This window comes from Rhinolophus hipposideros (assembly GCF_964194185.1).
Source record: "Rhinolophus hipposideros genome assembly, chromosome: 12".
In the NCBI taxonomy this organism is placed as follows: domain Eukaryota; kingdom Metazoa; phylum Chordata; class Mammalia; order Chiroptera; family Rhinolophidae; genus Rhinolophus; species Rhinolophus hipposideros.
This window is the reverse complement of record NC_138058.1, coordinates 43,553,256-43,580,400: the sequence shown is the minus strand read 5'-3', so window position 1 is coordinate 43,580,400 and position 27,145 is coordinate 43,553,256. Positions and strand designations below refer to the sequence as shown.

The 27,145-nt window shown below is 41.4% G+C and overlaps 1 protein-coding gene across 2 annotated transcripts in view; it reads right to left on the bottom strand.

Moving 5' to 3' along the window:
- Positions 1–2,366: 2,366 nt before the first annotated feature.
- The window catches only part of FSHR (follicle stimulating hormone receptor), a gene marked incomplete at both ends in the record, with an annotated part of 158,959 nt that continues 134,180 nt past the window's right edge, over positions 2,367–27,145 (bottom strand). Inside the window, 5 exons of one of the 2 annotated variants that reach the window (XM_081068832.1) lie at positions 2,367–3,597; positions 7,990–8,175; positions 21,399–21,473; positions 21,585–21,653; positions 26,393–26,470. In XM_081068832.1, the coding sequence (XP_080924958.1) occupies positions 2,367–3,597; positions 7,990–8,175; positions 21,399–21,473; positions 21,585–21,653; positions 26,393–26,470 (1,639 nt within the window). The remainder of the gene's footprint in view (positions 3,598–7,989; positions 8,176–21,398; positions 21,474–21,584; positions 21,654–26,392; positions 26,471–27,145) is intronic. The other variant, XM_081068833.1, reaches the window with a different exon arrangement.

The following is a 27,145-nucleotide window of genomic DNA, read 5'->3' as shown; positions in this document are numbered from 1 at the left end:
TTCTCTCAAGACTTGTCTACAGGGTTTAGAAACACTGGATTTAGCTACCTATAAATAAGTTTGCTTATTTGAGAAAACTATTCCTCTTTTACCAGGAAGTGTGATAGTGACAGAGTGATGGACCACTTCTGGGTTTCTCTTGGTGTGCATTTATCTTTGAACATATTCTTTCCTCTCAGAACCACTATCTGTTAAACCAGTGTGTCTTAAACAGCTACACTGTGAAATAATTAATACTGCATTTTATTTTTAATTTAGTTGCTACTTGCTGTTGAGTCTAAGTTCCAAAATACATCCCTTCTGCCCACAAACAGAAGAAAAATGACTGAAGATGGACTGGGACAGCCCAATAGTGTGGCAAACTGGTGTGGGGACCACAGAGGAAAATGCTAAATTAAAGCCCTTCATTTTCATACAACTCTGACCCAGCGCTCTCCAATGGAAATATAACACGAGCCACAAACATGGCCCACATGTATAGTTTTAAGTGTTCTAGTAGCCACGTTAAAAAATGTAGAAAGAAATAGGTGAAATTAGTTTTTAAATATAGTCACCTCAGGAAGTCCAAAAAACTATTGTCCTACTATGTAAACAATATTCAAATGATTGAGATACTGTACATCCTTGTTTTTTTCTTTGCACTAAATATTTTAAATCCAGTGTATCTTTTACACTTACAGCACATCTCAGTTCAGGTTAGCATTCGTTCAAGTACTCAATAGCCACATGTGGCTCATGGCTACTGTATTGAACAGCACAGCTCAAGACTATTTCCAAGGATGGTTATTCTGTTTTTCACTTGATGCTCCTAATACATAAAGATGATTCCAAATCACACAGGCAGAGATGATTTCTTTCTTCTTCTAACCCTATGAGCACTTCCTTGTTAATGCGTTTGGGACCAACTTTTGAATGTTGGGAAGAGGATGTTCTGAAAGGAGACTCAGCTTTGTGGGCTGGTCACAGCACAGTGCTTGGTGAGGATTTGTGGTTTCTGTGTATTATCCAGATGGGATCACTTGTAAAAATAGATATGGGAACTCTAGTTATCAGGAACAATATGGTGTAATGGAATGAGTTCTAGATCAATTTTCAGAAGAATGAGGTACGACTTCAGGCATTGGTCTGGGAGAAGCCAGTTTCATCACTAGGCACTGTATACCCATTTTCTTATCCAATTCTTCCAATAAGCCCAATAGCCAGGTATTATAACCAACTCCCAATTTACAGAAGAATGTGAGTCTAGAGAGGTAGAGTTCTGGCTTATCATGGAGTCAGAATAAAATCTCAGCTCTGATTCCAAAGCTGGTATGTTCTGAACATTGTAATCCATGTGCATGCAGTAGAGTAGGTTGTATCTTCTCTCAGTTAGGATTCAACCAAAAAAGCAGAACTAGTCATGCATGTATGCACATAGGTATGTATGTGGTAAATATTTATTACAGGGAAATAGTTTATACAATTTGGGGTTGGTTAAGCAAGAGATGGAACCCCATGAGGTCAAACTGACTCCCGTTTCCCTTCTTGTTCCCTCTCACCTTGGGAATAAATGTATTCTGCAGAAGCTGGATTTTCTCATCATGGAGCTAAATACATATACTTGGCCCAGGAGACAGGGAAACTGAAGGAGGATATGGGGAAGGTGGAGCTATTACAGACCCAGCTGCTGCTTCATAGCAATGAGCTGGAATCAGCAGATCAGCAATAAAGTGTATGAATGACTAAGTGGCTGCAGCTTTCTTTAGCCCTTGTGTTTTCCCAAGAATCTTCCCTGTGGTCCATCCTAACAGGAAACATATGAAAGGGAATTCTGGGAAATGTAGTTCACCCTATCCAAGTTGACACATTACAAAGTCATCACATAGGTGCTCAATAAATATTTGTTGAATGAATGAATGAATGAATGAACGAATGAATACTGTGTTACTTCTCTTGAAAGTTCTCTGGGAGTCAGAACACCTAATCCTGGCTCTGCCTCTTAAAGCCAAGCAATTTTGAACCAGACACTTTTGAGTCTTGGTTTCCTCCTCTGTAAAACTCCCAGAATAACTCCTGTTCTATCTAATAGGTTTCCCATAGGGATCAGTTGAGGTTATCTGAACAAAAGCACTGTGAACATTATAAAGTATAAAAGAAATGTGGTGTAGTATGGCATCATTTTAATTATTAATGCTGTTGTTAATACTTTAGCTTCCTAATCTATCACATGGGGTTAATAGTTGCTCACCAATTTACCTTATAGGCATACTAGGAAAATGAAATTAGATGAAGTATGTGGAAGCACTCTGTCAGCTGTGCCATGGTGTATTTTTCAAAGGCAAGACTTAATTATCATTCAAAACTGGGATACATTTGCACATTGTGTTTTAGTTCTGGGCTAAATGGCTTAGAGGGACAAGCGTGTAATTGGCACCGTTAGTAATCCTGGAAGCCGGAGGGCAGTGGCCATTCCTTGGATGGTGATTGTGGGCCATGGATGAGGTTTCTGTCCTGTATGTCTGGGCTTGCATTTTGTAATAGCCAAACTTGCTCAGCAGAATGAAGAAATCCCTGCGGAAGTTCTTGGTGAGGATGGCGTAGAGGAAGGGATTCGCACAGGAATTGATGGGGTAAAACAGGACCAGGAGGACCTTGGACTTGGACACGGTAATGAGGGGTACCTTGAGGGAGGCAGAGATGGCAAAGAAGGAGATGGGTGCCATGCAGAGGAAGTCGGTGAAGATGAGCACGGCCATGCGCTTGGTGATTCTGGTGTCACTCGAGGAGGATGCGATGTGGGGGTTCTTCACTGTGAGGTAGATGTGAGTGTAGCAGCCACAGATGACCACAAAGGCCAGCACATTGAGGACAAGGAGGGACATAACATACAGCTGAGACGAGGGGCTGTCAATATCCATGGGCAGGCAGATGCTCACCTTCATGTAGGTGCTGATGCCAAAGATGGGGAAGAGGGCGACTGCAAAGGCAAAGACCCAGCCGACCAGCATGACACTGGCAGCGTGACGGAGCTGCACCTTGCAATCCAGCTGCATGGCATGGGTGATGGTATGCCACCTTTCCAGCGTGATGGCTGTCAGAGTGTAGACTGAGAGCTCACTGGCAAAGACAGTGAAAAAGCCGGCCGCTTCACAGCCTGCTCCAGTCTGCCAGTCGATGGCATAGTTGTGGTACTGGCTTTTGGTGTGGATATCCACAGATGCTATGAGCAGCAGGTAGATTCCAATGCAGAGGTCGGCGAAGGCCAGGTTGCACATAAGGAACCGAGGGACTGTGAGTTTGTACTGGCTGGTGGTCAGAATCACCAGCACTGTGATGTTCCCTGTGATGGCCAGTATGCTAATAAACCATATCAGGACTCTGAGCAGATCATATCCCATAATGTCTTCACATGGATTGAATGCATCAGGCTTAGGGGAGCAGGTCACATCGACCACTTCATTGCATAAGTCATAGTCAAGTTCACTGTACATCATGTCAAGTCCTCTGGCGTAACTGAATTCGTCGTCTTCTGCCAAAGAGACTCTCTGACCTCTAGCCTGAGTCATATCCACCTCTTGCTTTAAAATAGATTTGTTGCATATTGGATGATGCTCAGAGCTAGAAAAATACAAAAAGGAATAAAAGAATCAGCATCCTGGATCCAGAATGGCAGATACATCACTGTCTTTACACAGGCTAGAAATGATAGGGTTTCTTCCTGACATTGTTTTTCCCTTCTACCAGTTTGTCTGCCCTCAAGGTTAAGCAAAAGGGTTAATGCTACTTACTGTAAATGAACAGAACAACACGTGTATAAATTCCTCGAGTTGGATTGGCCCACTGGAGAAACCATCTGGCCACAACCTGAATGTGGGGAGGAAGGCGCCTGGGACTAGCTAAGCCTTTGCTGTTAAGTGCAAATAATTCACAGACCTGATATCAACTCCACCTTTTCCCTCCCCCATCTCTTAACATGTCCAAGTAAGAATCTATCCCCATTCCTCTACTCTGTACTCAAGTCTCTGGAAGATCTGGACAGTTTTCTGACTCAACTGAGAACTTACTTGCTTCTTACATCTACATAAATTGGAAGATCAGAGTCTGGAGCTAGTTCCCAGCCAGCCCCTGTTCTCTTGGTACTTAGGCTACTGGGAGGTCTGCTATTTTGCTTGAACTTTTCTTTATTATCTCACTTTTCAGGGGCCACAGTAGGCCTCAGGCAAGGATTTGTCTACAGGGTAAGCCTGCCTCTCTCATATTAAAAAGTTCCTTATTACCTGAATGAGCAAATGTGGGTTGTAAGGGGGCCTAATTTATTCCGGGACTGTAAGTCATCTCCTGGGAAGCTGGATTTTCTTGGGGCCACTTTTCTGTCTTGGTTTTCTCCTTAAACTCAGATGCACAAGAGGCCTTGTCAATAGAATAGAGGCACTTTCAGAAGGGATTTGAATGATAGCCAGATGATAAACCTTCTACCCACACAGGCGAATAGTGCATGTAGACACAGAGAGGGTAATAGTTCTATTTTGAAGGAAAGGCTTCAAAGGAATGGGGATGTTTCACACTGGGTCTCATTTTGGATGAAAAAACGTTCTCTCTCTCAAACACACACACACACACACACACACACACACACACACACACAGACATACTTTCCTCTCCCCCTCCCTGGGGGGGTCAGCTCCCAGAAATGTTAAGTGACTGCATTGCTCTCAAACCTTAACATAATCCTATATGGGAGTGGGGCAGTGAGTGTTAAACTCTTCAGAGACCCCTCATAAGAAGGAGAGAGTGACTGAGGGAGTAGAGAAGGTAAAGATGCCGTTTGATATTAAAGCATGAGTGCTGGCCAGGTGTCCCAACCTGTATGGACTGAAATTTCCCCATCAACCTCCACGAGAAGGGTTTGTTAGGGAGAAACCTTTCCTCCCTTTTCTTCCTCCAGGAAATGAATTGAACTGCCAGGAAGTTATTTTCTCTTCGCTCAAGGTACTGTCTTTTCTCTCTTTCTCTCTCTCTCGCTCTTTCTTTCCTTTTTTACTGGAGAATGTGTCATCTTTTGTTTTAGAGAATGATAGGTCTTCTCACATCAGTCATGGGGTGTACTAAGGGGGCTAAACAATGAACATACATGTAATTGAAAATGCACAGAAAATCTTTTGGTTTAGTCAGAGGTCTTCCAAGAAAGGTGAGGCGAGCTCAGAGATGGGCATAGAGAGGACAAGAGAATCGCTCTGTGGTCCTTAATCTAATCCTGACTCCTAAACCCTGCCACTGGATTCCTGACTTATAAAGCCTGTTAGAAACAGAATGTAAGTGACCTGGTACCTCAGATGGCAGTTCCATTTACTGGAACAAATCTGACTTAACCATCTAGAGACAGCCGTCACTTCCCCGGGTTTTTGTTGGCTTCTGGGAAGATTCCTATTGTTCATACCACTACCAATATTTCATATACTGATGCTTTCCTTTCCTGAAACACAAGTGACCCAATGACATGAGTAGGAGAAGGTAAATAATGTCTCTGAGAAAAGAATAGAAAGAAAAAAGAAAACTAGGGAAATAAAGGGTTGTCCCTGTAGTAACTTGGCCAATCCTAAGTATCCTAAGGAGTTGGGAAGTCAGTTTAGGGTCCTTTAGAAGGTGGTCATCTTGGATCCTGATAAATCAATGAACAGGTACTTGGAACATACACAGTGGAGTGGCCCAGAACCTGAGCTTTGGGAATCCACAGCCTTGAGGGTTTGGATCTGAGTCTAGTTGGGGCTGGTTAAGTCATTGACTGTCTCTGAGCTCAGTTTCTGCCTCTTGTGAGAAGGGAATAAAAATACCACTATTGCCTCTGTGAGAAATAAATGAGATAACGGTGCAGAGTATTGCCGTGCCTGGTGGTGAGCCTGCTGCCAGTATTAGCCACATGAAGACTGAGGGTGGTGGGTACGATTGAGTTCATGCTGGGGGCTATACCCTGTGTGGATACTTAGACACATTTGCCATGGTGTCTCAGTTTAAAATCTAGCTGTGAAGAAAAGACCTAAGTATGAGAAACATTAAATTACAAAACAACCAAAATAACAATGCAAGCTGACTGTAGAGCTATGACAAGAAAGAAATAAGTGGTTCAATGACAAATGAGGGGGTGTGGTGAACAAGCTTTTTCGGTGAGAGGCCAGGAGGGCTGTTGTCCAAAATCTCACAGTCATGGGGGCCTAATATTTACACTTTGGGTATTATTTCCAAATGATGATTAGATGAGCAATTTCATGACACAACTTTAAATTCGAATCTCATTACCAAACCACACCTATGATATACAGCGAAATGACACCATTTAAAAAAATCCTGTGAATATTTTCTGAATAGCATAACTATTTTTTGTGTGTGTTTGTGTATGTAAATTTTTAAAATACAATTGTAATTTTAGTTTTTGGCATGTCTTCTTAGAAGAGGCATGGGCCTCTCCTTCGCTGCACCTGACAGGTCCTGATGGTAAGTGACCATAAGGACCTAGCGAGGGTGAATGCCCGGTGGCCTGGAGGGATCAGGGAAGGTTTCAAGTCATGGGACAATATAAGGCAGACCTGGAAATTTCTGGTTGGGAGAGCCTTGAGGCTACATCTACAGAGGGTAGTAAGACCAGAGGAGTTAGAACAACACAATAAGATAATATATTTCTGTGGCGTGTTGGCTCTGGGCCAGACAGTACACCATGTGCAGCTCTTACAATGATCTTAATTTCCTTTGAGATTTCTCCTGAGGGGTATCCCGGTCCAGGGTTTTGGCAGTGAATTGGTGTACTCTTTGTCCTGGCTGGAGTAACTGTTGTGTAGAGTATAAAAGAGGTGAGCCTTCCGCCTCAGCACAAGGTCTTAAGAATTTTGGTCATAGGAAGAAATTCCGTGGCCCTTGAGCTAATCTAGAGGAGTGTCCAATTCTGGACAGTTTCCCAGTGATGCATGCAATTCTGAAAAATAGCCCATTTTCTGCAAATCTTTCAAGTAAGCAGGTCTGAGTGTGAACTCCTAGTTACTTTGAAACCATTTCAAAGTATATTTTGTTTTTGTTTTATTTTGCTTTTGAGCTGGGGATATGCCTACACGAGCAGGTCAATGTATGTTAAAGATTGAGTAATAGAGGAAACTGCGTTAAAATGAAATAATATCAATGTATTAGTGCTGGGCTACTGCACGAGAGTGGTGACAAGGCGTCATCTGATTGAGTGCCCTGCATGGTGTGGATTTGTATCAGTTCAGGGAGGGTGAGAGCTTTGGAACTCCTGATACCCCATAAATTCTATCTTCAATGGATCCTTTGACTGTCTGGAACATGTGCAATCACCAAAGTACTCCTTTTCCACCCTCTCCAGTTCGTGTCTGTGATTACCTCAACTTTGTAAACAGTTACCTACTGGAACTGGGCTCTGTTTGGATTCCCCTCTGTAATCTGGGCTTCTTTGAACCTGAAAACCTTGAAAGCCAAAGTGAACAGATGTCCTATTTGATCCTTCCTGTGCGGTGCTCAGATCCGAAGATGGATTAGAAAGGTTTACGTGGTTGGGATGTATTGTGGATGCGTGCACCAGTCTCTGGTATGGTGTTTACGCTTCTCCTCTCTGAAGTTGACTCTTATGGCCCCTGGGACATTTATACGGTGCAGAGTTTGGGACTTGAAGGATAAATCTATATTGGTAAAGATGAAAAAGGAAACAAATATATTTTAATCATCAGCTGTGAGTCAGGCACTATGTTTGGTGTTTTTCATATGATCTCATTTAATATTTGGTAGGTGGCCTACCATGTGGGTATCCCTTTCCTGTGAGCTCATTTTTAAAGAAATTACAAACCCTTCATAATACCAAAGCTTTGATTTAGAACATGCCTAAAGGCTTTTGTCAGGCATATCTCTCTGCAAGTGTATTCTCTTCATGCCACAGATACGCAGTTGTGGACCAAGTTCTGCACTGGAGAAATTTCCAGGTGGGGCTCAAGGGGTCGACATGAGAAGACTCACATTTGCCGTCTCCAGTTTGCAAAGGCGCAGCAGTGGCTGGGGTAGGTGAGGCTGGCCTCCATGAGTGCAGCAAAGTTTTTCAGACTGGGAAGCTTTTTTAAGTTGTAAGTTGACCTGGCCCGCAGCTTCTTAAGATTTTCTAAGCCATGACTAGGCAGGGAATGGATCCTGGTTCTTGAAATATCTCTATAAGGACAAAAGTAAACATAACCTGATTACCATGGGTCTAAAATGTTCTCCATTAGTAGGAAAAACAGCAGACAAAGAAGTGATACTCTTACATGGGTAAAGAAGGAGACTCTAATTCATCCAACACACCTCAGTCAGATCAATGTTTGGCTCACAGGAAATTTGGTTCAGTAAGAGCCCCGGCCATTATGTTTGTGGTAGGAGCACTTAGATAACAGGCCACTTTGAATCCTGGATCTGCTCACATCCTGGCTGATTTGGGACTTAACTGTCTCCATCTCTCTTTCTACAATCTATCTGTAGAATAGATTACGCACTAGTTTGCATAGGACCAAGGGATTCAGATCATTTCCTCCCTACCATAAAAACAACTATAAAAATATTTCTGATGAGCTGGGGTGGAATCTGTGGCCAACTTTCAGAAAAGGGTGAGGATAGAACCCACCATAAGGGGAGGAGGAGTCTGGCAGGTAGTGGAAGTCCCCTCAGCACAAAGTCAAAGTGGCGACAGAGCAGTGGTTATGAGCATGGTATCCGTGGCCGGAGTTACCTGCATATGTACCCTGCCCCTCTACCTATTAGATTTGTGTCCTTGGGCAAGTTATGTCACTTCTCCATATTTCAATTTCCTCAGCTGTAAAATAATCATACCTACTTCAGAGGGTTGTTGTGAGAATTAAATAAGTTCAAGTACATAGAGAACTTCCTGGCCACAGACAGTGCTTCCTGACTGGCAGCTATTATCAGTGTCCATTACACACACACACACACACACACACACACACACACACACACACACACAAGGTTGTTCTTGCTTTTAGGAGAAGCTCTGTCTGGGTGAACCATTAGAGATTTATATGGAAATAGCATAAATGGATAATTTAACCAGTTACCTGTCCTTGAAGGGCTGTGAAGTCCCATCCTTTCTGGCAGCAACACCAGTGACATGGGTGCCTTTCCGGCAGCACTTATGGCAGCTGCAATCCTCAAAACAACCAAGACCAGCTGGTGGGAGCAAGGGGATTTTAATGGTACCAGCTTAGACCTGTTGGTGCCAGCATGTTGGCCATGAGTTCCGGCTTCTGATGGGGCTGGTAGCAAGTGATGATCAGGATGGATTCACCCTTGGGGACCCTTGGATATACTTGGGGAAGGAGAATCTTCTAATGTTTGCATTTTCTTTAAGTCAAAGCAGTGGGCATTCAGAGCAATGAAACTTTGGGGTGTGAATATATATTTGTTACCCTATACGTTCTCGTAGTCTGGTGAAAATTATATTCTCAAAATCTTGTTTTCATTATATCATGCATTCTCTTGCCAAAAATTTTATAATGCTTCCTATTGTCCAATGAAACCCAGCCCTAACTGCTGCCCCGTTTGTCACTTCCCTTCCCAATCAAACTTTGTAATTGTCCATACTTTATGTCACTACTTCCTCATCTCACAATCCAACCCAGTTTCTTCCCAACTCCAGAGAAACAGTACTCACTAAGGTCACATCTTAGTGCTAACCTTCTTGATATCTTAATTACATTTCACACATACAACACTCCTCCTTTCTGAGACACTCTTTCTGGCTATCACATTCTCTTTAATATCTTCTGAGATCTTCTTTGACTTCTTCCTGATTTTGTTTTCTTGATCCTTTAAATACTGGAGTTTCTTCAGACTTAGGCCTCTTTATGATCTCACTCACTGGGTGAGATCCCAGTGATCTCATCTACTTCCTTGGTTTCAGATACCAGGTATACGCCAATGGCTTCTGAATGTGTATCCCAGTTCAGATCCTGCTTCTGAGACCAGGCCCAGATAATCAGTTGTCTATCAGGCCCCACAATTTTGATGACTCGCAAATATTAAAGCTGAATTTATTATCTTCCTCATAAATGTGTTCCTCTTTTTGTTTTTCTCATCTCAGCAAATGACACTTCCACTTCCTCCTGTTGTTCAAGATGACAAACTGGCAGTCATCCTTGATTTCTTCTTTTCCCTCACTTGGAATCAGTTTTTTTGGCCACAAAAGCCTAACTTGTACATCTGTTTTAAAGATGTTCACTCCTCTGCCACAACTTTACTCTAGGTCACCATAATCTCTGCCCAGACAAAGGCAATAGCCTCATGACCAATGTAGTAGTCAGGATTCTCCAGAGAAACAAAACCAATAGGATATATAGAGATACCTAAGAGGAGATTTATTATGGGTATTGGCTCATGTGATTATGGAGACTGAGCATGCCATCAGCAAGCTGGGGAACCAGGAAAGCTGATGGAATAATTCAGTCTGAGTCTGAAGGCCTAAGGACCAGGGAGGCCACTGGTCTAAGTCCCAGAGTCTGAAGGTTTCAAGAACCAGGGGCTCCAATGTCTGAGGCCAGGAGAAGATGATATCCCAGATTAAGAATAAAGGAAGCAAATTTGCCCCTTTTCTGTCTTTTTGTTCAATTTAGGACCTCAGATGATTGTTGCCCATCTACATTACGGACAGTAAATCTTCTTTACTCAGTCTACTAATTTGAATGCTAATCACTTCTGGAAATATTTTCAGAGACACAACCAGAAATAATGTTTAACTAGGTACATGGGCATCCCACGGCCAGGTCAAGTTGACACATATAATTAACCATCACGATCATCTCTCTCTCTTCTTCAATGCAATCTTTACATTGTAGATTGGGTGATATTTTAAAAATGCCAGTCAGATTGTGACTTCCTGCTTAAAACTCCAAACTCCAACGTGATTCCCCATTGCCCTTCTGGTGAAGTACAAAGCACTGGATATTATATGTCAGTCATTTCCTGGTTTCTCTCACGTCCATTCTGTGCCCTTCTCCATGCTTTATTCTGTACTTCAGAAAGGATGGTCTCCTCAGGTTCCATTTCCCAGGTACCACCTTGTCAGTCAGCTTTCAGATGGTGCTGGTGGGAGATTGGCAGGTAGGGGGAAGAGTAAAGTTAGGGCATTTTTCCTTCCTCCTCTGCCTCAGGCAACACCTACGACTACAGCTGTCATTAGACAGATCTGCTGAGGATCCAGCTTCTAACAGTTGCCCCAGTTCTTGTGCTCCAGTAAGACCTCATTCTCACTTGCCCCTAAAATTAATATCGTTTACCTACCATTTCTGCTCTCTGGACCGCCAACCCCTGCTTGATAGTTAGGCAAATTAACATTTTCTGAGCTAATGATTACCTTTACATAATACCTAGATATATTTCATTTTGTCCCCTTCGTGTTAGATGCCAAGTAGATCAAATTTGTCAATACCATTGTTCAAATACTTCTGTATGCCTACTAACTGTTTTGCTTTTGTGTTCTATCACTACTGAGAGAAGTGCATTAAAATCTCCAACTATGATTTTGGATTTGTATATTACTACTTTTAGTTTTTTCAATTTTTGCTTTATATATTTTTGATGACAATTTTTTAGGTACATATAAATTTAGAACTTTTATATCTTCCTGGTAGCTTTATTTATATCTGGTATTATTTGTCTCCTAACTCTTCAGAAGTTTCATTTGATGGCCCCCAATTTTTATCTCTAGGTTGCTCTTCTCTCTTGAACTCTAGATTCTTATGTTCAACTGACTCCTTATAATCTGTACTTGGATTTGTAATAGGCAAGTCAAGCTTTTGATATTAAAAATTGAGCTCCCAATTGTCCCTGAAAACCTGTTCCACCTATAGCTTTTCCAGTTGTTCATGCAAAAACTTTGACGCCATCTTGATTTCTCTCTTTCTCTCTTAACTTTCAGCAAACCCTTAGCAAAATATCTTGACTTTACCTGCCACACATATGTGGAATTTAGCTACTTCTCATAATACTCACTGCTGTTACCATGGGGTAATAGTTCAGGTGTTCCAAGGTTTCTTTTCTAGTTCTTCCTTGTGTGTTATCATTCTTCAGAGCTCATCTGATCCATGAAACTTTGTCCTTGTGGTAAGTCTTGGCTCTGCTGCTGAATGATCCAGCTTTCCTGGCCGGCTCTCCACATATACTTTCCATTATTCCAGAGCCTCTTAACTTTCTTCTCTGCTCTAGAAAATCTTTCAAGTTTCTCTTTTCAGACAGTTGCTTCTTTGGCCATTGACAATCAGTTTGATCTCTGTGACCAAGTTCTTGGTTCATCTGGCATTTGTGCTGCTCTTTTTTCCACAAATGTGAAAGGGAGCGAAGACTGCCTGCTTTGTCTAAAACAGTTCAAGGCTCCCACCAAAAAATGAGATGAAAGCATGAAAAAGTTCTCCCGGAACAATTTATACCAGAGCAATCATTACCAGTTATGAATATTTTTCACATTTTTAAGAGCAAGCAATACAAAACAGAAGACTATTTTTTTCTTAGTTATGCCTTCTTCCCTTCAGTTTAGAATATAAAAAATCCCATTAATTGAAGATTTCCAAAAATAGACACTTTTATATATTCTATGCAGGGCCATCCTATTATCTCTTACACTTGCTGGTGGATTAAACATGACTGTAAACTCTTTACTCATCCCAAAGAGGATTTATTTGCCCTTCCCTTGAATCTAGGCTGAACTGTGATTTCTTTGGACTATAGAAGAACATAATTAAAGTGTTGCAATACCAGTTCTGGACCTTTTTTTAAAGAGCACCGACAGCTTCTGTGTTGGTCTTATAGAACCCTAAGTTGCCACGAAAGAGCTCTGAATACCCTGAGAACACCATACTGGGAAAAGTTGAAGCCATGTGTAGAGGTCCTAGACGATGAGATAACATGTATGTGTGTGAAGATACCAAGGAGAACAGATACGTTAAATATGTGAGTGAAGGGGACAACCAGGAAGTACGTCCTCAGACCCAACAACTTAAGCTGACATCATGTGGATCAGTGACAAGCCACCTAGATTTCTGAAACACAAATCTGTGAGCAAAAGGGAATGATAGGTTTAAGCCACTAAGTTGTAGGGTAGTTCTGATACAGCAACAGAGAACCAAAATTGACTCCCAGTGAAGTCTCTGTGATTCCATCATCTCCATCCTTTGTGACAGTTATAGTGGTAGCTTCCCTCAAAGCCATGAAGAGCACAGAGGCATTATATTCTGTATAATTTCTGCCTCTCTCCCCACTTACTATCTTTTGCTTTTATATACTAGCTCTTTGTATTTGCATTTTATCTCTCCTTAAGGGCAGAGGGCTCTTTGCATTCTCAACAATGTAGTAAACATCAACAAAATTGTTTTGTTTGAAGATAACGCTGAGGAGTGACACTAAAGAAGGATTGGGAAAGGAAATAGATCACCCCAGCCAACTACAATGTTTTCTAACCTCTAGGGATTACAAAGAATCTTATACCTTGTGTTAGCTCTTCTATTGTTTCATATCATCTGACTTTTCATGTATATTTGTTTTGTTTCCTTAGCCAGGTTTCAGATGCTCTAAGAGCAGGGATTATTAAGATATTTTTGTGTTCTGCGTCATATCTGGCACTGGGCTGAGCTCTTGATATCTACTCAATAGACAGTTGTCTGATTCGCAGAGGTGCCTCAGCATCATAATAAAAACGAGAGGCTGGAGCAAGTTTTACACGGGAGGAATTCTAAAGGGAGAGGGAGGTACACCAGGCAAACTGAGAGAGGAAAAGTGGATTTAAAGGGAGCTCAGCAAAATGCTGTTTCTGCAACAGGCAATTATATGTGACTGAGAGTATCAAAGGCACCAAAGAAAGGAGCAACCCTGTACGAAGTTGACACAGAGATAGACATGTTTTAGAGAATAAGCAGGATAATGTGTTGGGTGGGTTGACCTGAACATAATCGGATGCCTCACTGTTCAACTGGGAAGTCTGCTTGGGAAGCTTTGATGCCTTTCTGTCTGCTCAGTGTTCTGGAGCCAGCTTGCATTTTGGATTTCTCCTTCTCACAGCTACAAAATATATCACTCTCACTACGTGGCTTTGCTGCTTTGGGACTGAGACATTTTGTCAATGTCCTGGGACCCAGATCTTCTGCTGATAGATGTTGAAAGGAGGGAATGCTTTGTAGGAAACAGATGCAGTCACTTAGATTTCACTAAAGCAAAAGTCTTGAGTAAAAGTGGATCCTAGGTGATAGGGAAATAAAAATGTTTGTAGAAATGTTTACTTACAGCTTACTGGATACTTGCTGGAGTGAGCAAACATGAAACCTCTTAAGACTTCCAAATTTTGTACTGGCAGAAAAATATCACTCTGGTATCCCCAATGGATTAAGGAAAATCCATAAAAATTTGTATCAGCAGGGACAAAGATGAGATAAGGGGATACTGTTCAGTGTGTTTTAAATGCAAATATTCTCATTTTTGCCCTCTGTTCCCCTGACACACTTCCTCTCCAACCCTCCCTCCCCCAACCCTGCTCCTTCCCTGGCTATGATCCTTCCACATAACGTGGAAATCTAATGTTAGATTTTAATTCCTTTGTAAAAGCACTTTCCAGTCTTATGATGAAAATATCCCTGGGGGAGTAACAAAATAAGACATTATCAGTTATTCACATCTTCATGGAAGTAGATTATTGTGACTATTCGCTGAAGGTAGGCTTGGAGAGAGGGCAGGACGTAAAGCATGGCAGTGAGGGGTTTTCAGAAGGTTTATCCTGGGCAACCATATTTTGAGGAATAAAGGGAACCATGGGATGGGGAATTACATCTCTGAACCTTGAAAGCCAGGCAGAAGAGTTTAGAGGTTTAATGAGCAGAAGAATGACTTATTGACAGCTGTGTTTTTGTTAGATTAGTCTTGAGAACCTTGAGCCTGGCACAAAGTAGGTGCTCAAAAATACTTGTTAAATGAATTGGAAGGAGAAAGAATTGAAGGTAGGATGAAGGCTATTGCAGAAATTCACGCATAAGATAACTCTCTTCCCCACACATTGTCACTTCATTTGTTCAAAGTCGCTGTATCATATAACAAAGAATTATTGAGCATTTGCTCCGTTGCTATAGCCTCCTGTGACAATTTCTACAAAGCTTATTGTTTTGGGCAGTAACATTTCTCTCACTACGGAAATAAGGAAAGGTACTCTTTGTTTTTAAATCTCTCTATCCCTTACACCTAGCATAGTACCAGACACATAGTAGGCACTCAATCAACATCTACTAAATGTATAACATGTAAGACCTAATACGCTCAGTGAATAGTTGGGGGTGTCTGCTTTATTACTCACATTCCTGAGGCTGGTGGGCTGGACAAGGGGGTAGGGGTTGTCATGGGCTGATGTTTCTAATCCTTGTCTTTCAGGCTGGTCAAATGACTGCAGTCTTTCTTAGATGTCACTTTGGTTAACATTTCAGCACAGGCTATATTCTGGGAGTGACTGGTTTTGAGAATTTAAATCCTGAAAAGTACCAACAGGAGACATCATGGACGATGGCTGCTGCTGAAGAGATTTAGTAATTCTCAACTGTTTCAACATGGTTAGGATATTTGATTTTGAGATACAAAGTAGAAACGGAGACAGCAGTCAGTAATAAGACGCTAAGTCAGGAGAGGCAGGAGTTAAATTGTGCTCTGTGCCCCATTTAATAAAGTGTGCTATAGTCGGTGCCACAAATTTGATTTGAACAATTTCTATTTTTTCCCAGCAAAGATGTTATTACAGGTCAATCATTTCCATAAGTGAGAGCACATTTCTGGTGTATACTACACTGACAGATGGTTAGAAGACCTCTCTTTCATGATCCCAGGCGGAATAAAAAGGCAATTTACTATCTATAGGACTGTGGGTACACTGGTAATGGAAGAGAATCATTCTTATACAAATAACTCAGTGTTTGAGTCTCAACTATCAAACGAATCTGAGCTATAGCCAAATCAATTTGATAAACTCTCAGAATATGATTGTACTGGCTCCAGCTTGCAAAGGCAATGCATTACATTTTTCCCACAGGAAACTGTTTTCTAAGGAAACAGCAATGGCTCAATTGCTTAATAGAAAACAAAAACTTAAGTGAGTTCAGCATATCAGGTGAAAACTCAGATGGCCACTGATGTTCAAGGTCAAGGCTCACGAGGTGAAAATCAGGATGCTAGGCTCCTCTGGAACTCGATGGAGCATGTCTGTGTGCCCCTGGCTTTCTCTGCATCAATTTCTCTTTGCGATGGAACATCTCACCCTCGCACCCTCAGGTGTTCAGAGGCTCCCTGTTGTCACTCAACTAAAATTTTTGTTTTCAGAAAGGGAGTTACTGTTGGTTTGGGTGCCCTCTCCTTAACTTCCCTAGAATCCTTTGCATATATCTACTGGGGACAAAGGACTGGGCTTGTCAGGGAGGAAGATTCACCACAGTTAGCTTGTGGAGGAGATATTCAGGAGAACAGGGAGAGGCTTCTGTATTCCCAGCATTGGTGCTGGGGCAGTGGTTCTCAGTGTGCTTTCTGGACTAGCAACATCAGCTTCAACTGGGACGTTATTAGAGATGCAGGTTCTCAGCCCCACCTGCTGAATCAAAAACTCGGGGCGGGGGATCAGCTCTCTAGGGTTTGTTACCAGCATGCTGGATGATTTTGATGTAGGATTGAATTTAGAAACACTGCTTGAGGACAGTTGGGAACCATTACTACTGATGGGGCTCATAGCTGAGTCGTACTCTGGGAATTGCCCTGACTTACCCAACATTTGATTCCTCCCCAGGGACAGCCTGCACCCAGTGACTGTTCATGAAGAAGCCTGGCCCCTTGCCTTAATTCAGTACAACTTCGAGGAGCCGTCTTTACTCCACAGCTCCCTGTGGGATCAGCTGAAGCTTCTGTTGCAAATGCATTGCAGTTCAACTTCCTGCTTAGTCGGCTTCCATCAAGCACTTCCCAGGAAACCTCCTGCATGCAAATATCCACACACAGCCTCACGTGGGGGGAGGGGAATATGAGCAGCAACCGAGCGGCATCTGCAGTGCCCTGAGCAGTCTGTGCTCACTCCTTCTCCTACCCGTTAACCCACAGCATCTGGGGTGGGCTAGTCTTCTGCACACAGCTAGACAAGCAGCTCTCAGGTAGCATTTAGCTTGGGTTGGTGCGTCACATTGCAGAAACAGGAGGTAGAATAGGCCATAGAATACCAGGTCAGCATGCAGAGTCTGGAAAGTCCTCTGTGGACTAAAGAGAAAGCCCCGGAAAGGGAAGCTTGATGTTAAGGTGATCAATCTTCTTTCCTCTAAGGGGAGGAGAAGGTGAATAACAATTTCTACAGGCTGGGTTTTTTGGCCAGCATTTTGCACATATATCCTCATGCATTGAGATGAAAAGATGTAGGAATGTATTACCACTTTCTACCCTTTTAGGTCATGGCAAGTACTTCATAATTCCTTTGGATTTTCTGTAAATTTTATTTTATTCTGGCTAGGTACATTCCTGTGGGAAAAGGGGTGAAAAATGGGCCTGTAACTCGAGGACCCTGCGGAACTGTGTGTGACGGTGACAGCCCTCTTCTTTGTGGCATTCGTGGCAGGGCAGCTGGGGAATTCAGGCTTGTGTTCTCTATTAGGCCCTCTGATGGGTTTATTGTGTATATCGTGACTCGGACTGGGACCTGCTTATGTAACCACAGGAGACATTAGTCTGTGCTGCGTGTTTATGCATGTGTCATATACTGGTGTTCTTTTTTTTATTTTTAAGATTTTTATTAAAATATAGCTAACATATTGTATTACTTTCAGGTATACACCATAGTTATTCAACAGTACCCCTCTGGCACTATACATAGTTATTACCATATTATTGATTATATTCCCTATGCTAAAGAAGTGATCACCATGATAAGGCCAGCAGTCATCTGACACTGTACCATGATATCACAATGTTATTGACTATATTTCCTATGCTGTATATTACATTCCCAAGACTTATTTGTTTTATATCTGGGACTTTGAACCTCTTATTTTTCTTTATCTTCCCCCTCTTTTAATTTTTCAATTAGAGTTGACATTCAATACTATTTTATATTTGTTTCAGGTGTACAGCATAGTGGTTAGACATTTATATAATTTATGAAGTGATCCCCCTGACTAGTACTCACCTGGCACTATACATATGAGTGAATGTTTAAATAAAAAAGAAATTATTACAGTGAAGACACTTTGCCATTAAGCCTCCTCAAAATATCCCCCCCTTGCTTTGAACACACTTATCCCATCGTTCTTGCCACTTTCGGAAGCAGTTCTGGAAGTCCTCTTTCATGAGTGTCTTTACTTCACCCGCCATCATGATAGTGCTCCATGTCACACATCGCTTCTGATATATGGCAATTTCTGTAAAAAAAAATCATGATGTGTCCTCATCCACCCTTTTCACCGGATCCGGTACCTTGTGACTTTTGGCTCTTTGCCAAAGTCAAAATGACCATGAAAGGAAAACATTTTGAATTGATTCAGGACATCGAGGCAGCCACAACAGTGCAACTAAAGACACTCACTAAAGAGGACTTTCAGAACTGCTTCAGAAAGTGGCAAGGATGATGGGATAAGTGTGTTCGAAGTGAGGGGGAGTATTTTGAGGGGGGTTAATGGCAATGTGTTTTTACTGTAATAAATTTTTTAAAGTTAAACATTCACCATATTGTTTGATCATATCTCGTGGCTATTACCATATTATTATGTTCCCTATACTTTACATCCCCATGACTATTTTGTAATTATCAATTTGTATTTCTTAATCCCTTCACCTTTTTCGCCCTTGCCCCAGCCCCCCTTCTGTCTATCACTTTGATAGATCTAGTTCCCATCTGACACCATACATAGTTATTACAATATTATTGACTATATGCCATATGCTGTACCCTACATCCCCATGACTACTATATAACAACCAAGTTGTGCTTCTTAATCTAATATTTATAAATATCAGACTCCCAGTCTGATATTTAGACTCCCAGTCTATAATTATTTCCCTCTCTATTTTAGTTCATAGCCAATTGCAGAGGGCTTTATTGAAAAACTTTTAGATGTTTGAGCAGACATTTACATATGTTAGGTAACATGAGATGGTGGGAATACATGGAATGTGAGGCAGGAGACCTAGCTTCTGGTCCAAGCTCTGTGGGTTACAATGGCAATGTGAATTTTGTCACCTCCCATTTCTAGATCTGGTTTCCTCAGCTTGATAATGAGCTAGTTGGTTATCTTATCCAAGTTGAACATTCTTGGTAACAGACAGTAGTTAACGTACTATGACTTAATAGTGTACTTGGAACAGGTCACATGTGGAAACCTACCCCATCACAGGTATGTGCTGCCGTAACAGATAAAGGTACCTATTTAGAAACATTCAAAACTCTTCAGACATTTAGCTAAGTGAAATTGACAAACTGCTATTCTGGTGATCAAAGATATCAAAAGCACTTTCTCTTAGTCCATTTGTCTCCTGAGTACTCTAAGAACAGGAAACATTAAGCATTACAAGTGTTAAGCACTTTGTCTATTAGACCACATGGACCGTGCCTGGCACTTTCCATTTGTTGTGCCCTTGTCCTTCTTGGTACTTAATAGCACAAATCACAACCTGATAAATTGTATGTTTAGTTATTGTCTGATTCCCCACTAAGGGAATATAAGCTTTTTGTGTGGAGGGACTTTCTTTTGTTTCCTGCATTATATATAGTGAGTAGCACAGGGCTGGTGCTTAAAATCCATCTGTTCAATGAGTGAAAACACACACACACACACACACACACACACACACACGCCATATTATTAAACTTCCACCAATATTAGGAAATAGGTATTATTGTTCTTGCCATTTTTTAGGTGAGGAAATCAAAGCTTAGAGAAGTGAAGGAACTGGGTTTTTTTTTTTTTAATTAAAGTTTATTGGTGTGACAATTGTTAGTAAAGTTACATAGATTTCAGATGTACAATTCTGAAGGTAGTCTGCTCTAGCACCTCTGCTTTAATCATGCTCACACTTCCTTTTTGCTAATATTTCCTCACCCAACCCAGGCATACTGGAATAATCTTTGAACTTTTTTTTTTCCAAGGAGGAAGAATCTCGTGTCACAACACACCCTTTATCATCAATAATAACCATTTTAGGAGTTTCTGTTCCACCCTACAGGGTCTAGTTCTACAGATACACAGGTTCTAGCCTGAAGGAGAATATAAGCTTTTTGGTGAAAATAAAAGTGATGTTGCTAGATGGTAAGTAGGTGGGTAGATAGGTAACCACACATGGTAGCTTATATTGACTACCAAATGAGAGGTGTGAGACCAGAGCTTCCCAAATGCCTGAACTGACCTGAGGCAGGCTCCACAGGATTCATCTAGCACATCTTTAGATTTATTCATTTGTTTGTCTATTTCTTTGCTCACTGTTTCTTTTTGCATTTGACTCCTTCTGGGTTCCTTTCTTTTTCCGGAAGTACGTTTGTCAGTAGTAGGTCTTGCTTAACAGGTCTTGCTATAGGAGGTCTTGCTTAGAGCCCAGGAAAACACAGTTTTAAAAACCTCTTGCAGATTTGGGTCCCTGCAGCCAGTAAGGCCGTGGGAGTCATAGGAAAAATTCACTGTGGGCTGCGGTTGTCAGGAAGACATGAGAGTTAGAATGACCCTTGGATGGGCAGGGGCAGATGAGAAGAGAATAAAGGAAAGTCACTTGCGGAGGGGGAGATACAGATGGGGAAGCAGCAATAGAAGGAGAGGTGCTGGTGCAGGGCTGTGAGGCACTGAATGTATCTCAAAATATCTGGAATTGAGGCAAAGAGGATCCAAAAATTTATGTGTATAGGTATCTCGTTGGGTTGAGGGAAACTCCTGGACATTGAGAGTAAGAAAGGAGAATTATGCTTTCTCTTTCAGGGAAGAGAGATTTAGCAGAGTGTGGTTAAGAGTCTGCACTGAGTCAGACCAGTTTGCTGCTAAATTTGTGCTCTAAAGTTTGCACCTTGGGTGAGTTAGTTAACATCTCTAGGTAAGCCAGTGTTTCCTTATCTAAAATGGGAATAATAGTAGCTCTTACCACAGAGGTTGTCATTAAGATTAAATTAGAAAATGCATCTTCAGCTTTTAAAACACTGTCTCGGACTTGCTAAATGTTCATTAAATGTTGTTGTAATTTTATTGAAAGTTTAGAATGTGGATCAGACCTAAATTGTACCTGTAAGTCTTTGCAGGTGACACAGATAAAACTTGACCTTAATTGCCAGCCCCTCTTGAAATATTTCTGAATTGTTAGAAGTTGACTTCTAACTTACATGAGCATATCTCTTGCACGTGGTAATAGGGGATACTACTCACAGAATGACTGGTCCAGAGGCTCCCTGGAAAACATCGTTAGGCAGTTCTTCCAAATTATTGTTATCACTTAGATTCCTGAGGATGGAGTTGAGGAAAGAAGAAGGGAAACACAAAGTCACATAAACATTGCTGTTCTAAGAGCCATTTCCCTCTAAATAACCTGAAAGAATAGTCAGGGCTACTTACAGCTCATCTAGTTGGGTTCCATTGAATGCACAGTTGTGTATTTCTTGAATCCCATTCTTACTCAGCCATCTGAAATAAAAGGCCCATTAAAAAACCAATAATGTCACATGCAAACAATCCAGTGTTTCATAATTGGAAGCACTGGGGCAAGGTCAGACTGCACAGGCTAGTGGCATAAATAAAATGCTACCCTTAAGGCTTGGGGACAGGGTTGGGAAGGAGACTGATTTATCACTGTATAACCTTTTGTAATGTTTGAAGTTTGCATTATGTGCCTGTATTACCTATTCAGAGAAATAAATTATATTTAATTTTGAAGAGGCACACGTATGCATAGCAGCCTGTAAGTTCTTTGCACACATCATTCGTGTGCAGAGATGATGCCATGGGGGGGGAGAGATGAAGGCCTTTATCCTTCTGAAGGACAGAGGTCATACAATTATTGCACAACTGTTTATAAGAGAACATTTTGTATCACCTTTCTTTAAGGCCTTTAGTCTCACCCATGCTCCACCACAGCAGCCAGCCTGGCTGTCATCAAAAAGTGATCTAATTAAGCTGTCACACAACTTAAGCATCTCCTGTGACCCACAGGGACCTGGTTATTGGAGGTTTGTGGAGGTGGCTCTGGGTTAAGCTAGAAAGGAAGAGAAATCAATTACAGAGACTGTGGGCTGTGGCAGGGCAAGGTGGCGTGAGTGGGCGTGGGAAGAGGCTCTGCGGGTGGTGGGGGCTGGATGTGGAACAGTCATCCTGATTGTGCAAAGAAGGTCAGTGAGTAGGTTTCCCTGGATGGGGGAGCCCAAGAACACCTTGGGACAACAGCTCTGCATTGCTGTGCAACTGGATGGATCTGAAAACAAAAAGAAATCCAAGATTGGGAGAGCTTAGTCCGAAGAGCCACTGACCACCTGCTCTTGATGTGCTGCCGCGTTCTTTTCCCTGTAGGGCTTAGCTGATTTACAAATAACACGGTTCAAAAGCTGATCCAGAGAAGGTTCTGTGTGCTCAGGACTCTTGTTTCCAGACTGCAATGGGTAGCCAGAAAGCCCTTAAAAATCACAGAACGACTGTGTGATTTTTTTTCCTTCCTTCTGAAAACATATTTAGCTAAAAAATCCAGACAGGAGCAAGGTAAATCTTTTATAATACTAGCAACTAATTGGTGGGTTCTGATGGCCAAGTGATGGCTATGTAACTTCCCCCCACCCCACCTGTCCCACACCTTCCCATGAGAAAGCCTGTCCCAGGCACATCCAGCCTCCTGACTTCTTTGTCAGCTGTCCCCAGATAGTGCGAGTTGCTGGAGCAGCTGCCCCTAACCTGTGGGATGTGGTTCCCTGGGGATTTGGGATCAAACACAGAGGTTGGCAAACTTTCTCTGTAAAGGGTGACATAGGTACTTTGGGCCAAGAGGCAAAATGGAGGATACTACATAGATATTTTATATAGGAACTTATAAAACAATTTCCACAACATTATTGACTAAATATAAAATGTAATAGTAGTAATTGAGTATAGTTCTTTGGGGCGGCCGGGGGGTGAGGAATGATATAGGTCTGCTGTTGAAAAGAGTGGATTTTTTAAATTTTCATCAGGAAATAACATTTGGCTTCATTTAGGTTAGATGTTAATGTTCCCTATCATCCCTTGTAGAAGGGAACATGAGCCATAGTTGGCTGACTCTTAACCTAACACAAAGGGTGTGTAAATCTATACAGTTCCATCTGTTCTTCTGTAGAATAGATATTTTCTGCACATATATATCCTACAAATAGATGTCACTATGATTAAATCGTATACAGACTAATTTAAAAGTGTTACTGTATTCAAAGTAGTCCTTTGTCTTCATGGAGTCTCTCAATCAATAAATACGATCAGATGGGGGATGTAGTGGCAATTTTTGATGTCTATAGTGAATCATCAGACAAGAAACAAATTGTACCTAGAATTCCTGTCCTGGAGTTTATGTTAGGCTGTCAGACTCTCGAAATAGCGCAGAGAAACCAGCATCTGTTAAGTACACTCTCCGTCTCTTGAGAGTGGTAGTGCTGGTTTTCCTACCTGACGGTGATGACAACCTGGGCAGAGTGTCAGCTAAAGGCTAATTAAATCATGGTTTTTCTTCATCTTTTGTGTTCCTAGTATGTCCATTCAGTAGAGGCTCAGGAGGCTCTAGAAGCAGAGTCTGTCCTCAGCCTAAAGAGAAGCTGCTGGGGGAGCATGGCCCATTAAAGGGGCATGTACGTGAGGTGAAAGCCAACTGAGAAAGGGAAGAAACACAGGAAGCGTAATCTCATTGTATTTTTTCTGAATTAGGCCATTATGCTGGTTGGCCATAAGTAGGTGCTTTCTCCATTCAGACCCTCTGGTTGCACAGGCAGGGTGGGGGTAGGGGAAGGCTCAGAGGCCTTCACATGGTAAGCCTTTATTGTTAGTTTCTCTCTGAGTCACTAGCCAAGTGTCTGATAATCCTTCATTGTTGGGCTTCTATGTGTAGAACAGGGGCTCAGGATTTTGAAAAATGCCAATGCATAGAAAACTTTTTCAGTCCTCAGTGCCACTCTGCCACACTTTTTTAAAATTTTTTTCTGAGTGCATTTGGCTGTCCCTAGTTGGAGGAAATAATCCTGCATCCATCTTTGTGTAGCAACTAAATTGGGAACACCTGGAGTCTTAAGCTGTGCTGAAGATGCGTCTTCTGATTCTATTATTAGAAGATTACGAGCCATCCCAGGTTTTGTTCTCACAAATATGATTTTATCCTGTAGAGGCATGTCTGAAGACTTGTCTTAAGAAAGCTATCCTTTTTAGGAGAGTATGTTCTAAATCCTGGGGAACCCAGTGTTCGTGAACAGGAGTCAGTGAAGAGCAGTTATGATCTGTAAATTTCTTTGGTAGGATTGGGTTTGCAAGGATCCATCATAAATTCTTCTTTCCTTAGCTTCTCTGCCTCCCCTTGGAGAGAGGTAAGTCCAGAAGGTCAGATGTCTTACTGTACATCAGTGGGCAAAACTGTGAGAATGACATTAACACACTCCTATTTCATTATATCTTTTCTATAAAAGTATTCTGTTGACAAACACATTACACCAGTCACTAAATTTGAATCATTCTATTTGAAAACAATATGTGTGTTTAGAGCAAGATTTAAAGAAGTACAAATATCCAGGTACAGATGATTACATTTATCACTAATCTCCCTCTATGATGGAGCCCAGGAATACTTTCACTGTGGTGTTTGTGTTATACCCACTGGGCCGACATTACCTAGGTACTCACTCGTTTCTGAAAGCTCCTTTTACATATTTTTTCTTTTTTTTCCACCTTTATGGCCTTGATGGTTCTGTTGCCTCTGCTTGCCCTTTGCCAATGCTCTGGCAAAATCCCATTCATCTCTTAAAGCCCAGCCACCTTCCTCAGCCTTTTTTTCCTCATGTTTAACTCTTCCTTTATCCTCACATCACGGGCCAGTCAGAATAAATTATCCCATTTTTACTTTTGGAATAGTTGCTTTTATTTTGTACATATTTTATTCTATTTGTATTTTAGTTAATTTCTTTTGATTTCCCATTCTGACATTCTACCCACACACCCCTGCCGATCCATCCAGGACACACGTACACAAATTCCAAATGTCATGAACATACTAAGTGAAGGGATTGGTATTACTCACCTATAATTTTTGTCCTAATACTATGTACTCTGAATACATGCCTTTGATTTTATTTTTTCCTTCATACATTCAGTTCTTCTGCTAGTTTCTCTGAAACCTTTTCCTTTGTTTTCTGTAATTAATTTACATCAAATACTGTGCTTAGCTTTTTTCTTCAATATGTCCTCATTTCCTCTCTCTCTCTCTCTCTCTCTCTCTCTCTCTCTCTCTCTCTCACTCTTTCTCTCTCACTCTTTGTCTCTTTTTCTCCCTTCTGTCTCTTCTCCCTCTCTCCCTGTACAGCTTGGTCTCTGAATCATATTATCGCTTTGAAGAGGACAAAAATTCTTTTCAGACTGGAACTTACCTTTTGTACATATTGACCTATTCAACACACACAGATTTTTTAGAAAACACAACAGTTTGTGAAATAGAACAATAACCTGCTTTCCTTACAGAGGTAATTGCAATTATCAGTTCCCCAAATGTCATTCTGTTCATTTAATGTCCAAGGGTCCCACAAACTTGGTAGCCCCTAGTACCCTATTTCTTGGCCATCTTGGGAAGTGGATAAACTGCCACATAGGCTACGAACACAAAAGATTACAGGGTAGTTCATTAATGACACAGACTGCATTAAAAACTTTTCCGAAAGTCAGAGGGAGTAACTCGAGCTCATTAAAAAACGTGACTGTTCCAAGAAAATGAGAAGTCATCATGTGCTCAGCATGGGGCTGAACAGGAGCTGCTTGGCATAGTTATGATGGAATATCCATATCTTCCTGGATTCAGCCTCCTTCCTGTCTTTTTCTCTGGGCAACAAAAGGCGTGCCAGGCAATAACTAGCTTTATTGATGCATGAGTTATTCTGTCCTTCGGAACAGATGTTGCATCACAGGAGACCATCATTCAAAGAGCAATTTTAAATACTTGAATCACACCACAGAATCATAAATTATTAACATGACTCCATGTTGTGATTCTAAAATGTAAAGATGGGAAATGAGAGAAAAATACAGAACCACAGAGAAATTTAAATGGTGAAATGCCAAAGTGATCCCAACAAAAAAAAGGAGCATGCCACGATGAGAAAGATGATGACATGAAAAACCAAATGTTACTCCACTGGGGTGTTTTTTCTCTCTTTACTTACAGAATCATACTTTCAAAACTCAGCCCCACGAACGAATTTCTTTCAACTGTGTGGATGTTTATATTGTCTTGGATGTCTCTAGAGGAAAGTACAGACAGATTAGATATTCATGTCAGCTTCACTCAAGTAACCTTCTCACATTCAGTTTACTTGGCATGATGTGGTCTTTAGCTGAGGTAATGTTTGAATAGTTATTATTGTGAAGGATGATGAGTTCAAAGTTTGGGAAATAAATAACATCGAATTTATCTTTAATATATCAGTTATTAACAGTAGAATTATACACAAGCGATATCTTCCCTCTGAAAATTCTCTTAACTAATTGCACTGTGTTAAGGTTCTGACATACTCGTTTATTATTGGTGTCTGCTCAATATGACAAAGAATCTTAAGCTGACTTTTCCTCTCCATACAGAACTTCTCCATTCACTTTAATGGCCCTTCATCTTCCTCCTGCCTCAATCCCCTTCTTATAGCTAGTTTCCTTCCTTTGTTCTCCTTGAGTCACATAAAAATTTTATCATTGATTTTTCTCTTTCTGAATAAAAGGACGGAGAAAGTCTCATTTTTTCTGTTGTGTCCCTTATCCCCCCATCAAGATTCCCTGTTGGGTATAATCTCACATATAAAGGTAGAAGTAGTAAACTGCATGGAACAATTTGGGGATGTTATCTGTCTTTCTGTGTCCCTCCCAATTTCCATTCTTCCCCCTCACCTTCCTTAACTTGTCAGGCCCATCCCTACCATTTCCTT